Raw genomic sequence first — 18,261 nt, 5'->3', positions numbered from 1 at the left:
GATTGCAGTCATTGGCAGCCCCTTATTGCTGCACATTAGTTTCTCCACCTCAACACTACTGGCATTTTTGGCCAGATAGTTCTTTGTTGTAAGGGCTGTCCTGTGTGTTGAAGGATGTTTAGCAGCATCATGACCCCTCCCCAGTAGATGTCAGTAGCAGTCCCCAGCTGGTTGGTAACCAAAGATGTTTCCAGACAGTGTCAATGTCCCTGGGGAGCAAAATCATCCCCAGTTGAGAACTGCTCCTGTACATCGGTGGGCAGCTCCAGTCCTTACCCTCAACTTCTCCCAGAGTCTGATGCTCTTGGTTGCCACCTTCTTGGGAGGGTGTCATTGGTGGCTGTCATTTTGCACTCTTGGCAGGTGTCTTCCCAGCTGGAATGGGTGCCTCCCTGTTTCTTATTTTTAGCCACCCTTTGGAGTTTTGGCACTTTCATTGGCTGTCCCTGACTGGGGACTGTAGCTGTACAGTGAAGACTCCACATCACCACATTGCAGCCAGAGAAGTCTTCCTAAAACCACCCCCCCGCTGCACTTGGGCCTCATGTGGCCAGCGTGCCATGTTGCAAGTAGTGCATGTTGTGGCTCAGCAGTGTTGCCCTCAACTAGTTCATCTTCAGGTGATGGCTAAATAAAATTTACCATTACTGCAGTGCTCCTTGTGATAAGCATGTAATTTGGGCCTGAGCCAGAAGGAGGAGGGGGATAGAGATTGGAGTACTAGCCTGAGCATAAACCAGAGCTGATGCAGGGTGCTTGCTCACTTTCTAACTTTTGGCTTTTTGGCAACGGCTCCCCCCACCCCCACAATAGTCTAGAACTAATACTGTGCCAAGCATTGAAAGATCTGGTTTTAAACTTTGCTGACCAGGTAACCTTGGGTGCATCGCTGAACCTCTGCCTGGGAGTCCTCCTCAGCTGTGACAAAAGGACTGTTTGTTTTGTTTTTAAAAAAGCTCTTGTCTTTTATCCTTTTGCACGGCACTGGCTTTGTGTTAGCTGCCTCTGGCACGTGTACCTGTGACAGGTGGTAATCTCCGTTTGAAGAGTGATTAAGGAGATTGAGTGTTGCGTCCATGGCCACATTGCTTGTTAGTGGTGATGGCATGACTTAAGTTTCCTTGCCTGACTTGTGTTCTCCTTCTTAAAAATTATTCGTATTGCTTTCCTTTAGCTTTATCATTTTGTGATTCTGTCATTTTTGTAATATTAGAACTGCCTCCTGTGACCTAAATCATTATGTAAAACATCATAAATTGCCTCAAAAAAAAAAACCCACAAAGCTATAGGGGTGTTGGCATACTTATCTTGGGTTTTAAATATAATATGTTTCTTTTTCTTTTTGTTTTTTTTAATATTGTAGTGTTCTAAGAACGGAAGCATCTGGGCTGAATGGAATTTAGCATCAAAAAAAATCCTCTTTCTGTTCAGAAAGTTGTAAAGTGCATAAAGATGAAGCAGGCACCAGAAATCCTTGGCAATACAAATGGAAAGACACAGAACTGTGAAGTGAATCGCGAATGTTCTGTATTCCTCAGCAAAGCCCAACTTTCTACCAGTCTACAGGAGGGGGTCATGCAGAAATTTAATGGTCACGATGCACTTCCTTTTATTCCAACTGAGAAGCTGAAAGATCTAACTTCTCGTGTGTTTAATGGAGAACCCGGTGCTCATGATGCCAGATTGCGTTTTGAGTCCCAGGAAATGAAAGGAATTGGGACACCACCTAACACTACCCCTATCAAAAATGGCTCTCCAGAAATTAAGCTGAAAATCACCAAAACATACATGAATGGGAAACCTCTCTTTGAATCTTCCATTTGTGGTGATGGTGCTGCTACTGTGTCCCAGTCAGAAGAAAATGGACAAAAACCAGAAAATAAGGCAAGAAGGAACAGGAAGAGAAGCATAAAATATGACTCCTTGCTGGAGCAGGGCCTTGTGGAAGCAGCTCTGGTGTCCAAGATCTCGGGTCCCTCAGATAAAAAGGTATTTATGAGGAGTTCTGTCAGGGATAGGGTGGGGTGCAGCAGTCAGTTCCTGTGAACAGAAGAACCATGTGAGGACACCTCCATATGCTGGGTGGCGGGGGTGGAGGTGGGAACAGGCTACTTGTGTCTGCTCTCCAACTCACCTTGTCTACACATGGTCGAGGATGAAGCCTTGGCTGTGACTTGGGCTCCCAGCTCCAGGATACCCCGATGTTGCCTCCTTTAGGCCTCACAGCAGTTGCTGAGCCATTTGTGAAGCCTAGGGAGGTTAAGTGTTAAAGACTGAAATGGCTAACAAGAGGTAAAACTAGTTTCTGAACCCAGTTCTGGCCAGTTCCAGAGCCCTTGACCTTCAGTCTATACTGTTTTCCTGGATCTCCTCTCCAAAGATGTCCTTTAGCCTGATTATGGTCAGTGGAGGTGCACTGGGATCTAGCATGAGGCTTCTTCAATCTGTACCATCTACTAAGGAGTGGGAAGTGGGAAGCAGGGCTATGCCGTGCAGAAGCGCTCCTGTCATCCTTCCCACATGGTTCACTGTCCCCTCGAGGAGGTTCACTGTCCAAAGGGTTTGTCTCCTTGAGGATTGGAGCTGTGTCTTACACCTTCATGTTCTTGGTTCCAGCACAGAGCCTGACACTTAACACTTGTGAATGAGCATTCACTCATCAAAGGCTGGGATGGAGAACCCTAACTTATGATGAAAGAACATGGTGGTTTATATCACCAGGCCTTAAAGTGACACTCAGGATGGCCCACCACTTAAATGGGTGTAAGCCATATAAAACAGCCAGGGAAGCTTGGCCTTGGCAGAAGGAACTAAGGAAGGTGCCACAGCCTCCCCTGTTCATCTAGGGGTTGACAGTCTAGATGAACAAGGTCTACAAGGCATCTGATATTCTTCGGGCTTTAGTTGAAGCTCCAGGTCCACTTGCAGGAGTGGGGAGAGGGAACTTAAAACAGTTTGGGTTGGTATCATCACCAGTGTTGGAATATTTAGTTTAAAATTATAGTTGAGGAATTTTATTTACGATTTCTACAGATAGGAGGGGAAAGATCCAAAATTTCCTGGAAATTGTTAAAATATGAAGAACTGTGAGGGTTTTTTTTTTTTGAGGAAGATCAGCCCTAAGCTAACATCTGCTGGGGATCCTTCTCTCTCTTTTTTTTTTTTTTAAAGATTGGCACCTGAGCTAACACCTGTTGCAAATTTTTTTTTCTTCTGCTTTTTCTCCCCAAATCCCCCCATACATAGTTGTATATTTTAGTTGTGGGTCCTTTTAGTTGTGGCATATGGGACGCCGCCTCAGCATGGCCTGATGACCGGTGCCATGTCCACGCCCAGGATCTGAACCAGTGGAACCCTGGGCCACCAAAACCGAGCGCACAAACCCAACCACTTGGCCACGGGGCTGGCCCCCGATCCTCCTCTTTTTGCTGAGGAAGACTGGCCCTGAGCTAACATCTGTGCCCATCTTCCTCTACTGTATGCATGAGATGCCCGCCACAGCATGGCTTGACAAGTGGTGCATAGGTCCACACCTGGGATCTGGACCTACAAACCCCAGGCTGCTGAAGTGGAACATGCAAACTTAACCCCTGCACCACCAGGCCAGCCCCCTGCTTTGAGGGTTTAAAAAGATGCTTTTTGAGTGCTTAGGAGCTATTTGGCTATTTCTAATATAATTATAATGGCAATTTTTTAAAAGACTAGCTTGGTGACTTGGGCTGATTCACTGGTTTTTGAAGTGCCCATGGTTGTGGTGAACCTCATTCTTTCATGAGGAAGAGGCTGGTGCCAGTTATTCCTAGTTCTGCTGTGTGGGTTTGTTAAAACTTGGGGAAGTCACCTGAATTTTGTCTCCCTGTCTTCAGAATGAGGACAATAATACTCATCCTCAGGGGGTTGTCATGTGGCTTAGATGACAAATGTAAGCCTGGGATGCTTGTGGAATAATCTGAGACTTATCTTTTTTTGGCTGAGGAAGATTCCTCCTGAGCTAACATCTGTGCCAGTATTCCTCTATTTTGTATGTGGGTTGCTGCCACAGCGTGGCTGCTGATGAGTGGTGTAGGTCTGTGTGTGGGAACCGAATCCAGGCTGCTGAAGCAGAGTGCGCTGAACTTAACCACTAGGCCATGGAGCTGGCCCTGAGACCTATCATCTTTTGAAAGTGTGTAATGTGACAGCTCTGTGCTAGCCTGCACCATCATGTACACTGATCTTTTTTTGAAGAAGAAGAAGATTAGCCCTGAGCTAACATCTGCTGCCAGTCCTCCTCTTTTTGCTGAGGAAGACTGGTCCTGAGCTAACATCCATGCCCATCTTCCTCTACTTTATATGTGGGACACCTACCACAGCATGGCTTGCCAAGCAGTGCCATGTCCGCACCCAGGATCCTAACCGGCAAGCCCTGGGCTGCCAAAGTGGAATGTGCAAACTTAACCAGTGCACCACCAGGCCAGTCCCCATGTACACTGATCTTTGTAACAACCAGTGAGATTTCAAGGATGCTATCCTTGGTTTGCAGATAGGGAAACTGAGGCCCAAAGTTGTTCAGCAATTTGCCCAAGTATGTGGAGCTCTTAGGAGGAGGCTCAGGAATTCACTCAGGAGGAGGTCAAGGGCCATGCTGACTGTGCTTTTCTGGAGAGCAGAACCAAGAGTGGTGTGGGCAGGAGGTTGCTGTTGTCAGGTCTTTAGCCTCCTGACTGACCTGTGTTCTAAGATGGAGAAACTGAGCCTTAGAAGGCCTCAGGACTCAGATCACAAGTGGTAGAACTGAGACTCACTCCCAGGCCCTCTTAATGTCCTTACCTTTTACACACTGGGTCCTTTCATGTTGGATGATGCATATGCTCCAGAGAATTGATATCAGTCAAACATGTGACTGAGGGGCAGGAGGGTCACAGTATGGATTCGGGATTCCTTGAGAATGTCTCCTCTGATCAGGTAAGTAAGGCATTGTTAAAGACCATCGACCAGGCCAAAGAAATAGATTTATGTAGAGAACTTCATAAGGTTGAGCACCTACTGTGTGCCAGGCACTGTGCTGACCCTGTAGCTGAGGGGAAGAGACAGTTTTGATAAAGTGATAGCAGGGTTATCATCTGAAAAACAGTGAGGAGAGCATGTTCCTTTTGTGGGGGGATGTGTTTTGAACTTCTATCCTGGTTAATCCTTGGATAGAAGGATGGATTTAGGGGTAGTTGTTGGATGTATTAGTATGTCTTGTGTTGTTCATTTTCAGATTCCAGCTAAGAAAGAGTCCTGTCCAAGTACCGGCAGAGACAAAGACCACCTGTTGAAATATAATGTCGGTGATTTGGTGTGGTCCAAAGTGTCCGGTTACCCTTGGTGGCCATGCATGGTTTCTGCCGATCCACTCCTTCACAGCTATACCAAACTTAAAGGTATTGCATTTTGGGCTGTTTTTTTTCTCTTCTGTACTTAATCTTTCTCATCTCCAAACTTTTTTTTTTGTCAGGAATATTGGCCCTGAGCTAACATCTGTTGCCAGTCTTCCTCGTTTTTTTGCTTAAGGAAGATTGTCACTGAGCTAACATCTGTGCCAATCTTCCTCTATTTTATGTGGGATGCTGCCACAGTGTGGCTGGTCGGGCAGTGCTAGGTTTGTGCCTGGGATCCGAACCTGCGAACCCTGGCCACTTGAAGTGGAGCGTGCGACCTTAACCACTTTGCCACTAGGCTGGCCCCCTCCAAACTTCTTTCTTACTCTTACTTAAACAGGTCTCCTGTGGTTCTGGTTCTTTTTTTTTTTATTGTGTTAAAATACACGTAACGCAAAATTTACCATCTTATACATAACATAAAATTTGCCATTTACCGACCTGTGTATCTGAAGGAGTCTGTTGAATGTCTCTTTGTTCCAGCTACTGGGATTAATTACCTCAACTTTAATTTCATTACATCTTCCCCTTGATTTAGAGTTAAATAATTCCTGTAGTCTACAACAGCCTTTCTGAATGACATTCAGACACACTACCATTTTTATCCATCGCTCTCTTCCTGTTTCTTTACTCCTGGGCCCTTCACTCTGCTTAAGCACTTTTACTCTTGCTTAAGACACTGCAGTATTATTCTCCAAGTTGAGGCATGGGTTCTAGAGTCAGCCTGCATGCAGGAGTCCAACTCAACTGGTTGATCTGGTAGTGAACTACTTAATTTCTTTAAACCTTAGTTTCCCTATGTATGAAAAAATGAGGCTGATGATAACACCACTTGTTTGGAAAGGGCTTAACACAGTGACTAGTGAGGGCTCAGATATTAGCGATTGTTGTCATCCTCTTTTTTACTTTTAAAACCTGAATTTTTATTGTAACTGTCTCCTTTCCCCTGATCACCTCTAGGGCCCTTTCCTGAAAATATTCCTGTTTGACGAGTTATTTCCACTGCGGGATCCTAGTGTTTGGCCATTTAATTTTAATAACTTTGTACCTATTTTTAGTGCCTTTATGTCACCACCTATTCCTCCAGTTTTCACAACAATGCCAAGTGGTTACACGTGGATTCTACCTTGTTTTTATGTGAAATATTTGTTGTTTACTCTTTTTTTTTTTTTTTTAAAAACTTTTCAAGCCCACTGTTCAAAGTGGAGTAGTACAGTGGACACCCATCCACTCTCACTTAGATCTGTTGCCCTTAAACATTTTGTTTTACCTGCTCCACCTCTTTCTTTCTATATATAAACACACTCCCCTTTGCCACCTCATCTGAATGTAGGCTGTAGACGTCATGGCGCTTCACCCCTAAATATGTCAGCAGGATCTTCTAAGAACAAGGACAGCTTCCCAACCAACCCAGCACCCCAACCACATTTAAGAAAGCATTACATTAGTAACATCCATCGTTAGTAATCCTTGCTCAGATTTCCCCAGTAATCTTCAGTGTTTCCCATACCTGCTTTTTTCCTCGCTCTGAGATTGATCAGGGTACCTGTGTTGTGGTAGGCTGTCATGTCTCTTCAGGCTCCTGCAGTCTAGAACAGCACTCCCTGCTCCCAGCCCCTTTCTTCTTGACTGCTCTGGTCTCTTGTGATCAGACTCAGGTCCGCAAGGCTAGGCAGGAGCACCATGGAGGTGTTATTGTGGGAAGGGGCTCACACTTGTCCCTTTACTGAAGGCCTTTGTGCAGGAAGAAGGGGTGCAATGCCAACAGTGCTTCTCTAGGAGTTGTTTTGGGATGCAGGGGAGGGAGCCCTTGTAATCACAAGCAAATCGCTTTCAGAAAATTGATAATGTGTGTTTGAAAAGCAGCTCAGAAGGGAGACAGCCAGGGTGAACACTCTCCAGATGGAAGGAGATTCAGATGACCTTTGAAAAGAAAGGAGGTCAGAGGAGGCTGGGAGAAGAACATGAGGGTAACGGAAGGACACATGCACTAGTTGAATTGCATCAGGAGCTCCTGGTGTCAGATGTCCCACATCCCAGTAGGTGGTGGCCAACAGAACTCTCCAGTGGAAAGGCACGGTCTCTTTTTGTCATTAATGAATGATCTGTGGCCATGCTTGGAGACCAGGTTCCCTTATAACCTTTCCCTGTAGTTTTAGCACTCCTTGATGATCCATTGGCTTTATAAAATGGTAACTGTCCATTTTTATCAGACTTTCCGTGTTTAGTTAGCTGACAGTTTTCTGTGAAAGTGAGCTCCCTCCTAAAAGTAATTAGTTAGGTATTACAGTCCTTACTCCTTTTAATGTTCAGATTGTCCCAAATTTGGCCAGTGGGAGTCCAATTAAGTCCTTTTCAGCTGTGTCCTTTTGACATGTCTCCATCAGCACTTCCTTACATGTGGCCCAATGAGGTGTTCTAGGCTCATTTTGTACCTTATTTATCCCACTCCTGGCATTGGCCATTTCTTGGAGGAAACCTGGGGCCTTTTAGTAGAGCATGGTATGTAGAAGCCCAGATCCTGGGCACTGGTTGTGTTCATTGCTACAGGAAATGGAGAATCTACCAGAGATGTGTGAAGTAGGTCTCCAGGCAGTGCTGAGACCTGGCTCCAAGTGGAGCTCTTGGGTCCATTTATAATTCCCTGACACTTGGTGTTCAGCACCCCCATGGTGGGAGTGAGATGGCGAATGAAGGGCATGCTTTAGGGGTTTAGGTGTCCTTGTTGGAGAAGGACAGGGACATGAAGAAGGGATGGCTTCTGGCATGGTGCTGGCTGAGCATGGGGTCTTGTGAAGCAGGCACTTTTTTTTCCTGTAAGATGGAACTCCCTCACCCTACCCCCTATTTCCACACCAAATTTCCTTTCTTTCTTTCCTTCTTTCCTTTGTTTGTTTGTTTGTTTCTCTCTCTCAATCTCTCTCTTTCTTTCTTTCTTTTTCTTCTTTTTATTGATCATGCTTGGGATTTATAGATATACTTGAATCTTGATCTTAGTAATGCACTTAAATTTTCAAAATTGAAGTATAACGTACATGCAGAAGGGAACACAACTCATAAGCTGCAGCTCAATCTAGATTCTTTTGAAAGTTTAAATTTCCCTTGAAAATCTAAGTTAATGAAAGTCTTAATAGCATTTTTGTGATATATAGCAGCAGAACTTGTCTTGGCTGCTGCCTACCAGGGCATCTAGATGGACTGGCAACTTTGAGGCCTGACGCTTTAAGTCAAAAACAGAAGATAAATATATGTCTTAGATAGTATACTATGAAGAAAACTGGATTCTCTTGCATCTGAGAGCTTCACGATCTCCTGGCACACCTGGATCCTACTATTCTTCTCTTTAGATAACTGGGGTCTGGAATCAAGTAATTTTCTGTTGTGGAAGTTTTTGCTGTCGCTTTTTCTGTGTTATAGAAGGGAACCCTCATTGCTTTATTTCTAAATTCGAGAATTTTCTAAAAATATTACAGGTAATCTGGCTTTCTCATGTCTTGGGTTATTTTATAGTATAATCTCCTCACAGATTTTTTTCCTTTTTGCTTGTTCTATCAGCTACTAAGAGAGGTATTAAAACCTTGCACTTAGATAGTGGATGTGGCATTTTCTACTTGTAATTTTATTGGTTTCTGTTTTACCTATTTTGGGTCTCTGGTGCCCCCCAGGGACTGAACCAGGAAACTCAAGCATAGTGATGCTTGTCCTTTGTTTCCCAGGGAACTCTGTGGTCTCATGTCCTTATGACTTTGTCCCTGCGCTGTGCTTGTTTCTGTAGACACTTGGCCTTGTCTCCTTCTTTATGGCTTCTTTTCCTCCCTGGAGCCTCAGCTCTGGGCAGCCTTGTCTCTTTGTGAGGTCCATTCTGTGTGCCTGAATTGTGATTGTCAACTCAAAGGCTTCACAGAATCTGGAGAGAGACTCTGACTTAGTCTAGCCCAGAGGGTCAGGAGTCAGCTTGAGTCTGATGGGCCATGATGGGGAGGAAAGGAACGTAGTGCAAAGTTAGGTACCTGGGCTATTGGTGGAGGCCAGGTTCTCTTAGAAGGGGATGTGGGTCGGGGAGTCAGTACAAGTATTTCATACCAACTGTGGTTAATGAACATCAGAAATCAGCAAGGAAGGAAGGATTACTAATAAATGGTGCCGGGACAACTGATTAATTATGTGATAAAACAATGAGATATTCACCCTCAACTTAGATCAAAATAAAATTTATGTAGATTAAAGAAACCCATAAAAATAGGAGAAAATTGAGTTACATTGTTACCAAATTTCTGGGCAAGAAAGAACTTAGAAAATGTTACATTTATTTTACAAATTTGAGATTAGACTATAGTATTCTTCCCTGATTTTTTCTACCTCACATGTAGGGGGGATTTTTCTGTGTCGTTAACTATTTATAAAAAATATAAGTTCATAGTATTTCATCACATGTACTGTAACAGATTTTCTTTTTCTTTTTTTTTTTTTGGGTGAGGAAAACAAAAGCCCTGAGCTAACATCTGTTTCCAATCTTCCTCTTTTAGCTTGGGGAAGATTGTTGCTGAACTAAGGTCTGTGGCAGTCTTCCTCCGTTTTGTACGTGGGATGCCACCACAGCATGGCTTGATGAATGGTGCATAGGTCTGCCCCGGGGATCCAAACCCGTGAACCCCAGGCCACTGAAGCAGAGCATGTAAACTTAACCACTACTATACCACCACTGGGCCGGCCCCTGTAACAGATTTTCTTTATTATGCAAATGCTATGATATATATCTATATTCATTTTCGTGACCAAGGAAAGTTCTTTCAAAGTATTAAAGTAACGGAAGAAGTCACAAATCCTTTGACATATTTTTTAATCTTAGCTGTTTTAAAATCGAAGAATTATATATGCTTATAAACAAATCAAATTGTATGGAGAGGTTAATAGTGGAAAAATAGTCTTTTCCCCTACCCAGAGGTAATTACTGTAGTCCCCCCATATCCAAGGTTTCACTTTCCACAGTGCAATTTCAGTTATTAACGGTCAGCTGTGGTCTGAAAATACTAAATGGAAAATTCCAGAAATAAACAATTGACGAGTTTTAAATTGTGAGCCTTTCTCGGTAGCATGATGAAATCTTGCTTAGTCCATCCGGGACTTGAATCATCCCTTTGTCCAGTGGATGCATGCTGTATGTGCTACCTGCCCATTAGTCACTTAGTAGCCTTCTCAGTTATCATATCGATGGTAGCTGTATTACAATTGTGTTCAAGTAACCCTTATCTTAATAATGCCCCAAAGCACTGGAGTAGTGATGCTGGCAATTAACATATGCCGCAGAGAAGCTGTAAAGTGTTTCTTTTAAATGAAAAGGTGAAAGTTCTTGACTTAAGGAAAGAAAAAAAAAATGTATGCTGAGGTTGCTGAGATCGTCGGTAACTTTTATTATGGTGTATTGTTATAATTCTTTTTTATTATTATTTATTGTTATTAATCTCCTCCTGTGCCTAATTTATCAATTAAACTTTATCCTGGGTATATATGTATAGGAAAAAAAATGGTATATATAGGGATTGGTACTATCCACTTTTTCAGGCAGCCACTGAGCATCTTGGAATGTATTTACCCACAGATAATGGGAGCACTACTGTATGTTTATCTCTTTGAACATTTTCTAGCTTTAACTACTATTTAACTCACTGTTTTGGGGGTTTTTTTGTGTGTGTGAGGAAGATTCGCTCTGAGCTAACATCTGTTGCCAATGTTCTTTTTTTTTGCTTGAGGAAGATTGTCTCTGAGCCAACATCTGTGCCACTCTTCCTTCATTTTGTATGTGGGATGCTACCATAGCTTGGCTTGATGAGTGGTGTATAGGTCCATGCCCGGGATATGAACCTGCGAACCCTTAGCCACCAAAGTGGAATGCGCATACTTAACTACTACGCAACGGGGCTGGCCTCAACTCACTGTTTTTATTTCATCAAACAGAAGTGTTTACGTAATTTTGGCTATGTACATATCATACAGTGGAAAACCAAGTTGTATTCTGTAATTGCATTTTCTTGCTTGTACAATCTTTTTTCCCCCCCCGAGTTAATTATTGCCTTTCTTTCTAAATCATATACTTTGCTGTTCATACAGTCTTAATTTTTTCCAAGTATTCATTTCTCTGTCCTCAAAACTCATCCTTATTATGTAGTTAGTTTCTCCTATTGGGGAAAAAAATGAAAAGCTGTGTTTGATTCCCATTTTCCTGTTCTGCTCCTTTTATCTCATCTGTTAATCGTCTTTCCTTGCTGCTCAGATTTCTTTTTTGGTGTAGGGGAATCCTTTTCTCTCATCTTTTCTTTCCCTGGAACTCTCTTCCAGAATCTTCCTTTTTCCTACTTCAGTCTGTATTACTGGCATTCTTAACATTTTGCATAGCAATAATCTTAGATTTTCTTTAAGATGCTTTCCTGAGTTACATGCATTATCTTTTGTGGTTCCATACTGTGCTTTTTCTTGATGAGTTTTCCTTTTTTGCTGGAGTACATTTTTGGCATCTTAAGAAAGTGTGTATGGGAGGTAAATTTGAGTCACTGTGGTTCAGAGGACGCTACTTCTCTGTCCTCACACTTGATTGATGGTTTGGCTGGGTATAGAATTTATGTTGAAAATAATAATTCTCAGAATTTTGGAGATATTACTTAATTTCCTTCTAACATTTCCTTCTTTGAAGGTCCTGCTTCATTTCCTTCCAGAGTTCCTCTTGAAGTACTCTGCCATTCTCTTTCTCATTCTATTAACATGGAGACTGTCCTCTTCCCCCTCCCAGCAGCTTGCATGTCACAAAGATGTGCCCTGGTGTGGGTGGTGGATGAGGCATTTAGGGAGGTTTTAGTTCTGGGACATGTTCGTATGTTGTTAATTCCTTGAGGAGTTTCGCTGGTTCTCTTTAGAAGGACAGTTATTTGGGTATTGTACCTCCTGGATTGAAAGAAACCTATAGGTTTCTTAAGGGAGTAGATGTTTTTCATCTTAATCTTTTTCTTCTTTCTGGGAGATTTCTTAAGTTACCCTCCAAGCTTTCTTTTTGAACTTTATTTTCATAATTGTATTTTAAAATTTCTAATGGCTCTTTCTTTTTTCTTCTCTTTTCAGAGTTTTCCTTGTCAGGTGTCTTCTCTTCCTGGCGTTGTGTCTGTGGCCCTGCAGAGACTGTTGATTTCTGTGTATTTTGGAATCGTTCATGCCGGAGGCTTCCCTGGGTCCTGGGGGTCCTTGGTGCTGGGCTTGTGTCTGAGAGGGCAGCGCTCAGAGCTGTCTGTAGCCTGCGTGTGGGGAGACTGATACCTTATTTAGGAGAGTCTTGCTGGCCATCGGCCACTTAGTTGGGGGAATCTTCAAAAGACTCAGTAAAGAGATTTTTCCTCTGGGGTGTGTTGGTTCTCTAGGAAGTGTTCTTTGATTTCTTGTGGTCAGCGTTCTGTATGAGGGAACAGGGACTGGCAGTTGCCTGATGGAGAGTCCCGTTTCTCCCCTCACTTGGCACAGGGATCTGACCTTTTAACCGGCTTACTTGTTTGCAGCCTCACCTCTACCTCAGCTGAATCTGGTACCCCCCTCTCTTGGGTTTTGGGCCAAGTGTCTCTTTCCTCGCCTAGGTCCCTTCTGGCTGCACTGTAGGATGTGGCTTCTTCGTTTCTGCTAAGAGTGACCGCATGGACATCTGAGGGGTTACTCTGTGCCCTCATGGCTTCCCTGGAGGTGTGGAGGTCATTGGTGCCCTTATCCCCTCTCTGAGAACTGTCAGTGAGTGGCCAGCCTAAGGCTGCCCAACTAGTAGGTGGTGGGGCTTGAATTTGAACCCAGGCTGTCTGATACCCCTCTGTGCCCCTTCACTGCTGTCTAGTCCCCTCTTTGTTGAATGGCCCTTTTGCTGATGTCCTCTCTTGTCTTACTTATCTTTTTAAATGGACCTTGGAAGGGAGGAATTAAAGGAGTGCATTTCTTTCCCAGTCAATTTTGAGCCTTATCTGAGTCTTATCATAAATGCGTTTCCCTCTTTGGCATGGAGCATGGTGGGGATAAAAAGAGTAGGATTTATTCAGAGGTTAGCAGACTCAAACAGCACCAAGTAAAACAACTTTAAGACAGCTCCCAACTTCATATCAGTAATTATTAATAGATTTGTCTAATTTCATCCCGAATTCTAACTTTCAAGTTCTAACATTTTATTTTAAAAACTAGGTCAGAAAAAGAGTGCACGCCAGTATCACGTACAGTTCTTTGGTGATGCCCCAGAAAGAGCTTGGATATTTGAGAAGAGCCTTGTAACTTTTGAAGGAGAAGGACAGTTTGAAAAATTATGCCAGGAAAGTGCCAAGCAGGCACCCACGAAAGCTGAGAAAATTAAGGTGATAGATGTTCCTTAAGTACAATTTTAGACCAAAACTTTTATTTTTATTCTTAATTATTTATCTTGTTTTGAACTTTTGGTTCTTGAAATACTGTAATGGCTTCTTATGTCTCTCATTGTTTACTTGTGCCCAAGTATGCTATGTTATAAAATATAGTAAGTTTCTTTAGAGACACAATGTATTCTTTTTACTCACTTGATAACTCCCAGAGATAATTTGTTTTATGATTTTTATTTTCCTTTTATATATAAAAATATGTATAATATTATATATAATATATCATATATTAGTATATTTGTATATTATGTTAGATAAATGTGATTGGAATTGATTTTTAGTTTAAAGAAACAGTAGAGTTATTATATTGGGCTGAATTCTGTCTGAAACATTTAAGTTAATTGGTTATTACAGTTTTTGATTCCTAAATTTGTGTGAAATTCTGAAAGTATCCTTCTTTAAAGTGGGTTAACTTTTATGTTTGTATAATGAAACTTAAGATGTCTTATGTTTTTCTTTTCAGCTGTTGAAACCTATTTCAGGGAAATTGAGGGCCCAGTGGGAAATGGGCATCGTTCAAGCGGAAGAAGCTGCAAGCATGTCCGTAGAGGAGCGGAAAGCCAAGTTCACCTTCCTCTACGTGGGGGACCAGCTTCGTCTCAACCCTCACGTAGCTAAGGAGGCAGGCATTGCTGTGGAGTCTCTGGGAGAAATGGTGGAATCCTCAGGAGTCACTGAAGAAGCTGCTTATAACTCCAAGCCCATGAGAGAAGAGGGCATTCCTATCAAGAGAAGGCGGAGAGCCAAGCAGCCTAGCTCTGCTGAAAACCAAGAAAGTGACCCTGGGACAGTAAAGACTACTCCTCAAAAGACAGCAGAGGGTGACTCTAAGAGGGGAGTAGGATCTCCTTCTGGGAGGAAGAAGGCCACAGCCTCCACTCCACGGAGCAGAAAGGGAGATGCGGCATCCCAGTTTTTGGTCTTCTGTCAAAAGCACAGGGATGAGGTCGGTGCTGTGATAGGTTCTAAGTTGTTTTGTTTTCATTCTGGGGAGTTTCTGAATTTGAGGAACATCCATTCAGTGCAGAATCATCTGTTTCTTAGCATTATCAGCACAGTTTATAGTGAGAATTATGTAGGTTTTAGATTTAATAAGTAAAAATTGTTAGGGAGCAGCCAGTTTTAGCCCTTGGGGGCAACAATACTTGCCTTTTCACTCTGGGTTACTAAAGTGTTCCTCCCAGTGTGTATGAGAAGACACTGTGGACAGTGGGAAGTGGGTTTCATTGAGCTCCCTTTGCTGGAAGGTCAGCCTTTATACCTCTGGCTTTGGATTAGCATCTTCTCCAGGAGGCTGTTCTGAAGCTGCCAGTGTGGGGTGAACCCGTTTACAAAACCTAATGTATCCACTAGCACTGAATATGTTGAGTACTTATTTCCATGATATTTAAAAAGACAGTAATATGTTAATGATTAAAACATTTGAATAATTTTCTTAATCATTGTCATAGAATACATGATCTGTTAGTACATTGTAAAGACTTGATTCCATTATGAAGCACTGAAGGGATTGGGCTCCCATTTTTGGTTACATTCACTATTACTTGAAGTGGGTTGGTAGGGCTTTTCTCAGGAGTGCTAGAATGGAGTGATGTTAGAAAATCTATTATTGTGATACACTATGTCGTAGATTAAATGATCGTCTCAATAGATGGAGAAAAGGCATTTGAAAAACTTCATTGCTCTTTGATACAAAGTTAGCCAGCCAGCATTAGAAGGGAACTTCCTTAACCTATAGAATGGCATCTATCAAAAACTGAGCAAACATCATAGTTAATGAAACTTTAGAAGAATTCTCTTTAAAATCATAGACAAGACAGGATGCCTTTCTGTCAACACTTATATTAAATATTGTAGTGAAAATACTCGCCAGTACAGTAAGATAAGAAAAAGAGATAAAGAAGGATAATCATAGAGGAAGAAGGAAAGCCACCGCTGTCTGCAGAGGCCTGTGTAGGAAACTTGAGAAGATGTACAGAGAGTCTCTAGACTCAACAAGAGCTCGCCAGGACTGGTGGAGAGAAGATCACTATACAACACCAGCAACCAAGAGAAAGGTAGTATTAAAAAGATAGCATTTGGGGCCAGCCCAGTGGCGTAGTGCTTAAGTTCGTGTGCTCTGCTTCAGCAGCCCAGGGTTTCCGAGTTGAGATCCTGGGCGCGGACCTACACACCGCTCATCAAGCCACACTGTGGTGGCATCCCACATACAAAATAGAGAAAGATTGACACAGGTGTTAGCTCAGGGACAATCTTCCTCACCAAAAGAAAAATAAATAAAAATTAAAGGGGTCGACCTTGTGGCTGAGTGGTTAAGTTCACATGCTCTGCTTCAGTGGCCCAGGGTCTCACCAATTCAGATCCTGGGCAGGGACATGGCACTGCTCATCAGGCCATGTTGAGGCAGCATCCCACATGCCACAACTAGAAGGACCCACAACTAAAAATATACAACTATCTACTAGGGGGATTTGGGGAGAAAAAGCAAAAAAAAAAAAAAAAAAAGATTGGCAAGTTGTTAGCTGAGGTGCCAATCTTTAAAAAAAAAAAAATTTAAAAAGATATAATTTATGATAGTAACAAAAATAAAAGGTATTGAGGAATAAATATAACAGTTTGTATAACTTCACAGAAAAATAACTTGGGTATTTTAGCAGACTTAAATAAATGGAAATAGAGTATTTATATATAGGAAGGTTCAGTATTTTGAAGTTGAAGTTGTCAGTTTCCCCTATGTTAAACTATGAATTTAGTATAATTCTAATAAAATTTCCAACGAGAATGTTTGTGCATTTTTTAAGTGGTTGCTAACATAGCCACATTTGAAGAGAAGTTTGACCTGAGGACTTGCCCTCCCACATAGGAAGTTCTGTTGTTGAAAACAGTGACATTTGTGCTGGAGACGTTCAGGGCAGTGAGATTGCCCAGAACAGAGACGGGAAGCAGATGGGAAAGGGCTGCAGGCCAGCTGAGCGGGCTGGCTGCTCAGGACAGGCACGGGGACCTCACCAGTAATTTCAGGAGTCAGCCACTGCAGAAGAAGAACTTTGTCGCTCTGGAAGAGGGGAGCACTTCTTAAGCCAAACTGATCACAGACCATAAAGGAACTATGGTAAAATGAAAATTTATGTACCAAGGACACCATGAACAAAATGACAAGCTGTGTGTACAGAGCTCAAACAATTCCAGAGGAAAAAGGGGGAAAGCTATGAAAATGGCAATTTACAGAAGAGCCTGGATGGCTAATGAGTCCATGAAGAGATGCTGCTCACCCTCACCAGCAGCCAGGGAGCTGTGTGCCACAATCACAGTAAGGTAGTCCTTCGCAGTCACCAGGTAAGCAGGGCTTAAGGGCTTAAGAAGATGAGCAGCTGTGGGAATCCCCATCCAGGGCTGGTTGAAGATCATTTCTTAGACCTGGTTTCAAGAGAAATTTGGCAATATCTAGTGAAATTGAAGATGCACATTCTTTTTGTCTTATAATTTCACTCCTACGTATTTACCCTAGTGGAATTTTGCCCTTGCGCCCAAGGACACAGTACAGTCTTCAAAACTATAAAAAGTTATTAAATAAATGACAGACTGTGATGTTTCTGCAGTGTAACTCTGTACAGCAATTAAAGTGAACTCACTAGGTGTCCAAGAGGAAAACAAGTTACTAAAGATATCTAGCTCCTATAACTTATATGAAGTTTGAAAAGTACAACATACCTGCTATTTAGTTTGCCTTCCTGTCTACCTGTATCCATCCAAAAAGAGTGAATCTGTAGCTGTGAAGGTACCTATCTCTGTCCAGGAGCTTTGAGGTCTGCCCCAGGGAGATGTTGACACCTGGTGGAGGAGCTATGGCCACTGTTGGATTTGAAATGGTGCAGAGCACTGAGCAGTGTGGACAGTTACTGCATTGGACCTGCCATGGGTGAGAGTGTGAGTGGTAAGCTCTGAATGTACACCACCTGGATTTGACAGCTGGGTTCCCATCACACCTGGTGAGGAGCTGCACACTCTCAGACTTTGGAAGCAGGGCAAGGCTATGACAGATGAGAACTGCCCAGCCAGCCATACTCTGGCCTGTTCTAGTCTGTTTCTCTGTGGTCTCCCCATTTGTTTGAAATTATAGAAGTAAAGTGGGTACCTGAGAATTCAAACCACTTCCCAAAGACTACTTTTTTTGCTTTGGGGGACTCAGCTTGCTCTCAGACGACCCTTTTAGCACTAAGAAATGGACCAAGAACAAACAAGCCTATCACTCCAGAGACTGCTTGACAAGCTGTGCCCTGAAGGCCGGCACATGTTGAGTGCTCTGCACTCGGAGCATTGCTGTTGCCCTGGATCCTTTGAAGCTCACGCCACAGCTCGTCTGGCTCTGAGCATCCCTCCAGAGCCCATGCTGCACAGTTTTGCCACTGGCATCATACTAAATGCAAAAACCA

The 18,261-nt window shown here is 42.8% G+C and overlaps 1 protein-coding gene across 4 annotated transcripts in view; it reads left to right on the top strand.

Moving 5' to 3' along the window:
* NSD2 (nuclear receptor binding SET domain protein 2) overlaps positions 1-18,261 on the top strand; it is an 85,615-nt gene that overhangs the window by 24,942 nt on the left and 42,412 nt on the right. For all 4 annotated transcript variants that reach the window (XM_044767975.2, XM_044767972.2, XM_070506365.1 and 1 more), the window contains exons 2-5: positions 1,364-1,989; positions 5,243-5,405; positions 13,602-13,768; positions 14,292-14,774. In XM_044767975.2, coding sequence (XP_044623910.1) covers positions 1,393-1,989; positions 5,243-5,405; positions 13,602-13,768; positions 14,292-14,774 — 1,410 coding nt within the window. In that variant the 5' untranslated portion in view covers positions 1,364-1,392. The remainder of the gene's footprint in view (positions 1-1,363; positions 1,990-5,242; positions 5,406-13,601; positions 13,769-14,291; positions 14,775-18,261) is intronic.

This window comes from Equus asinus, chromosome 3, assembly GCF_041296235.1.
Source record: "Equus asinus isolate D_3611 breed Donkey chromosome 3, EquAss-T2T_v2, whole genome shotgun sequence".
NCBI lineage: Eukaryota > Metazoa > Chordata > Mammalia > Perissodactyla > Equidae > Equus > Equus asinus.
The sequence above is the reverse complement of the archived record's forward strand: the minus strand, read 5'-3'. Positions and strand labels throughout refer to the sequence as shown.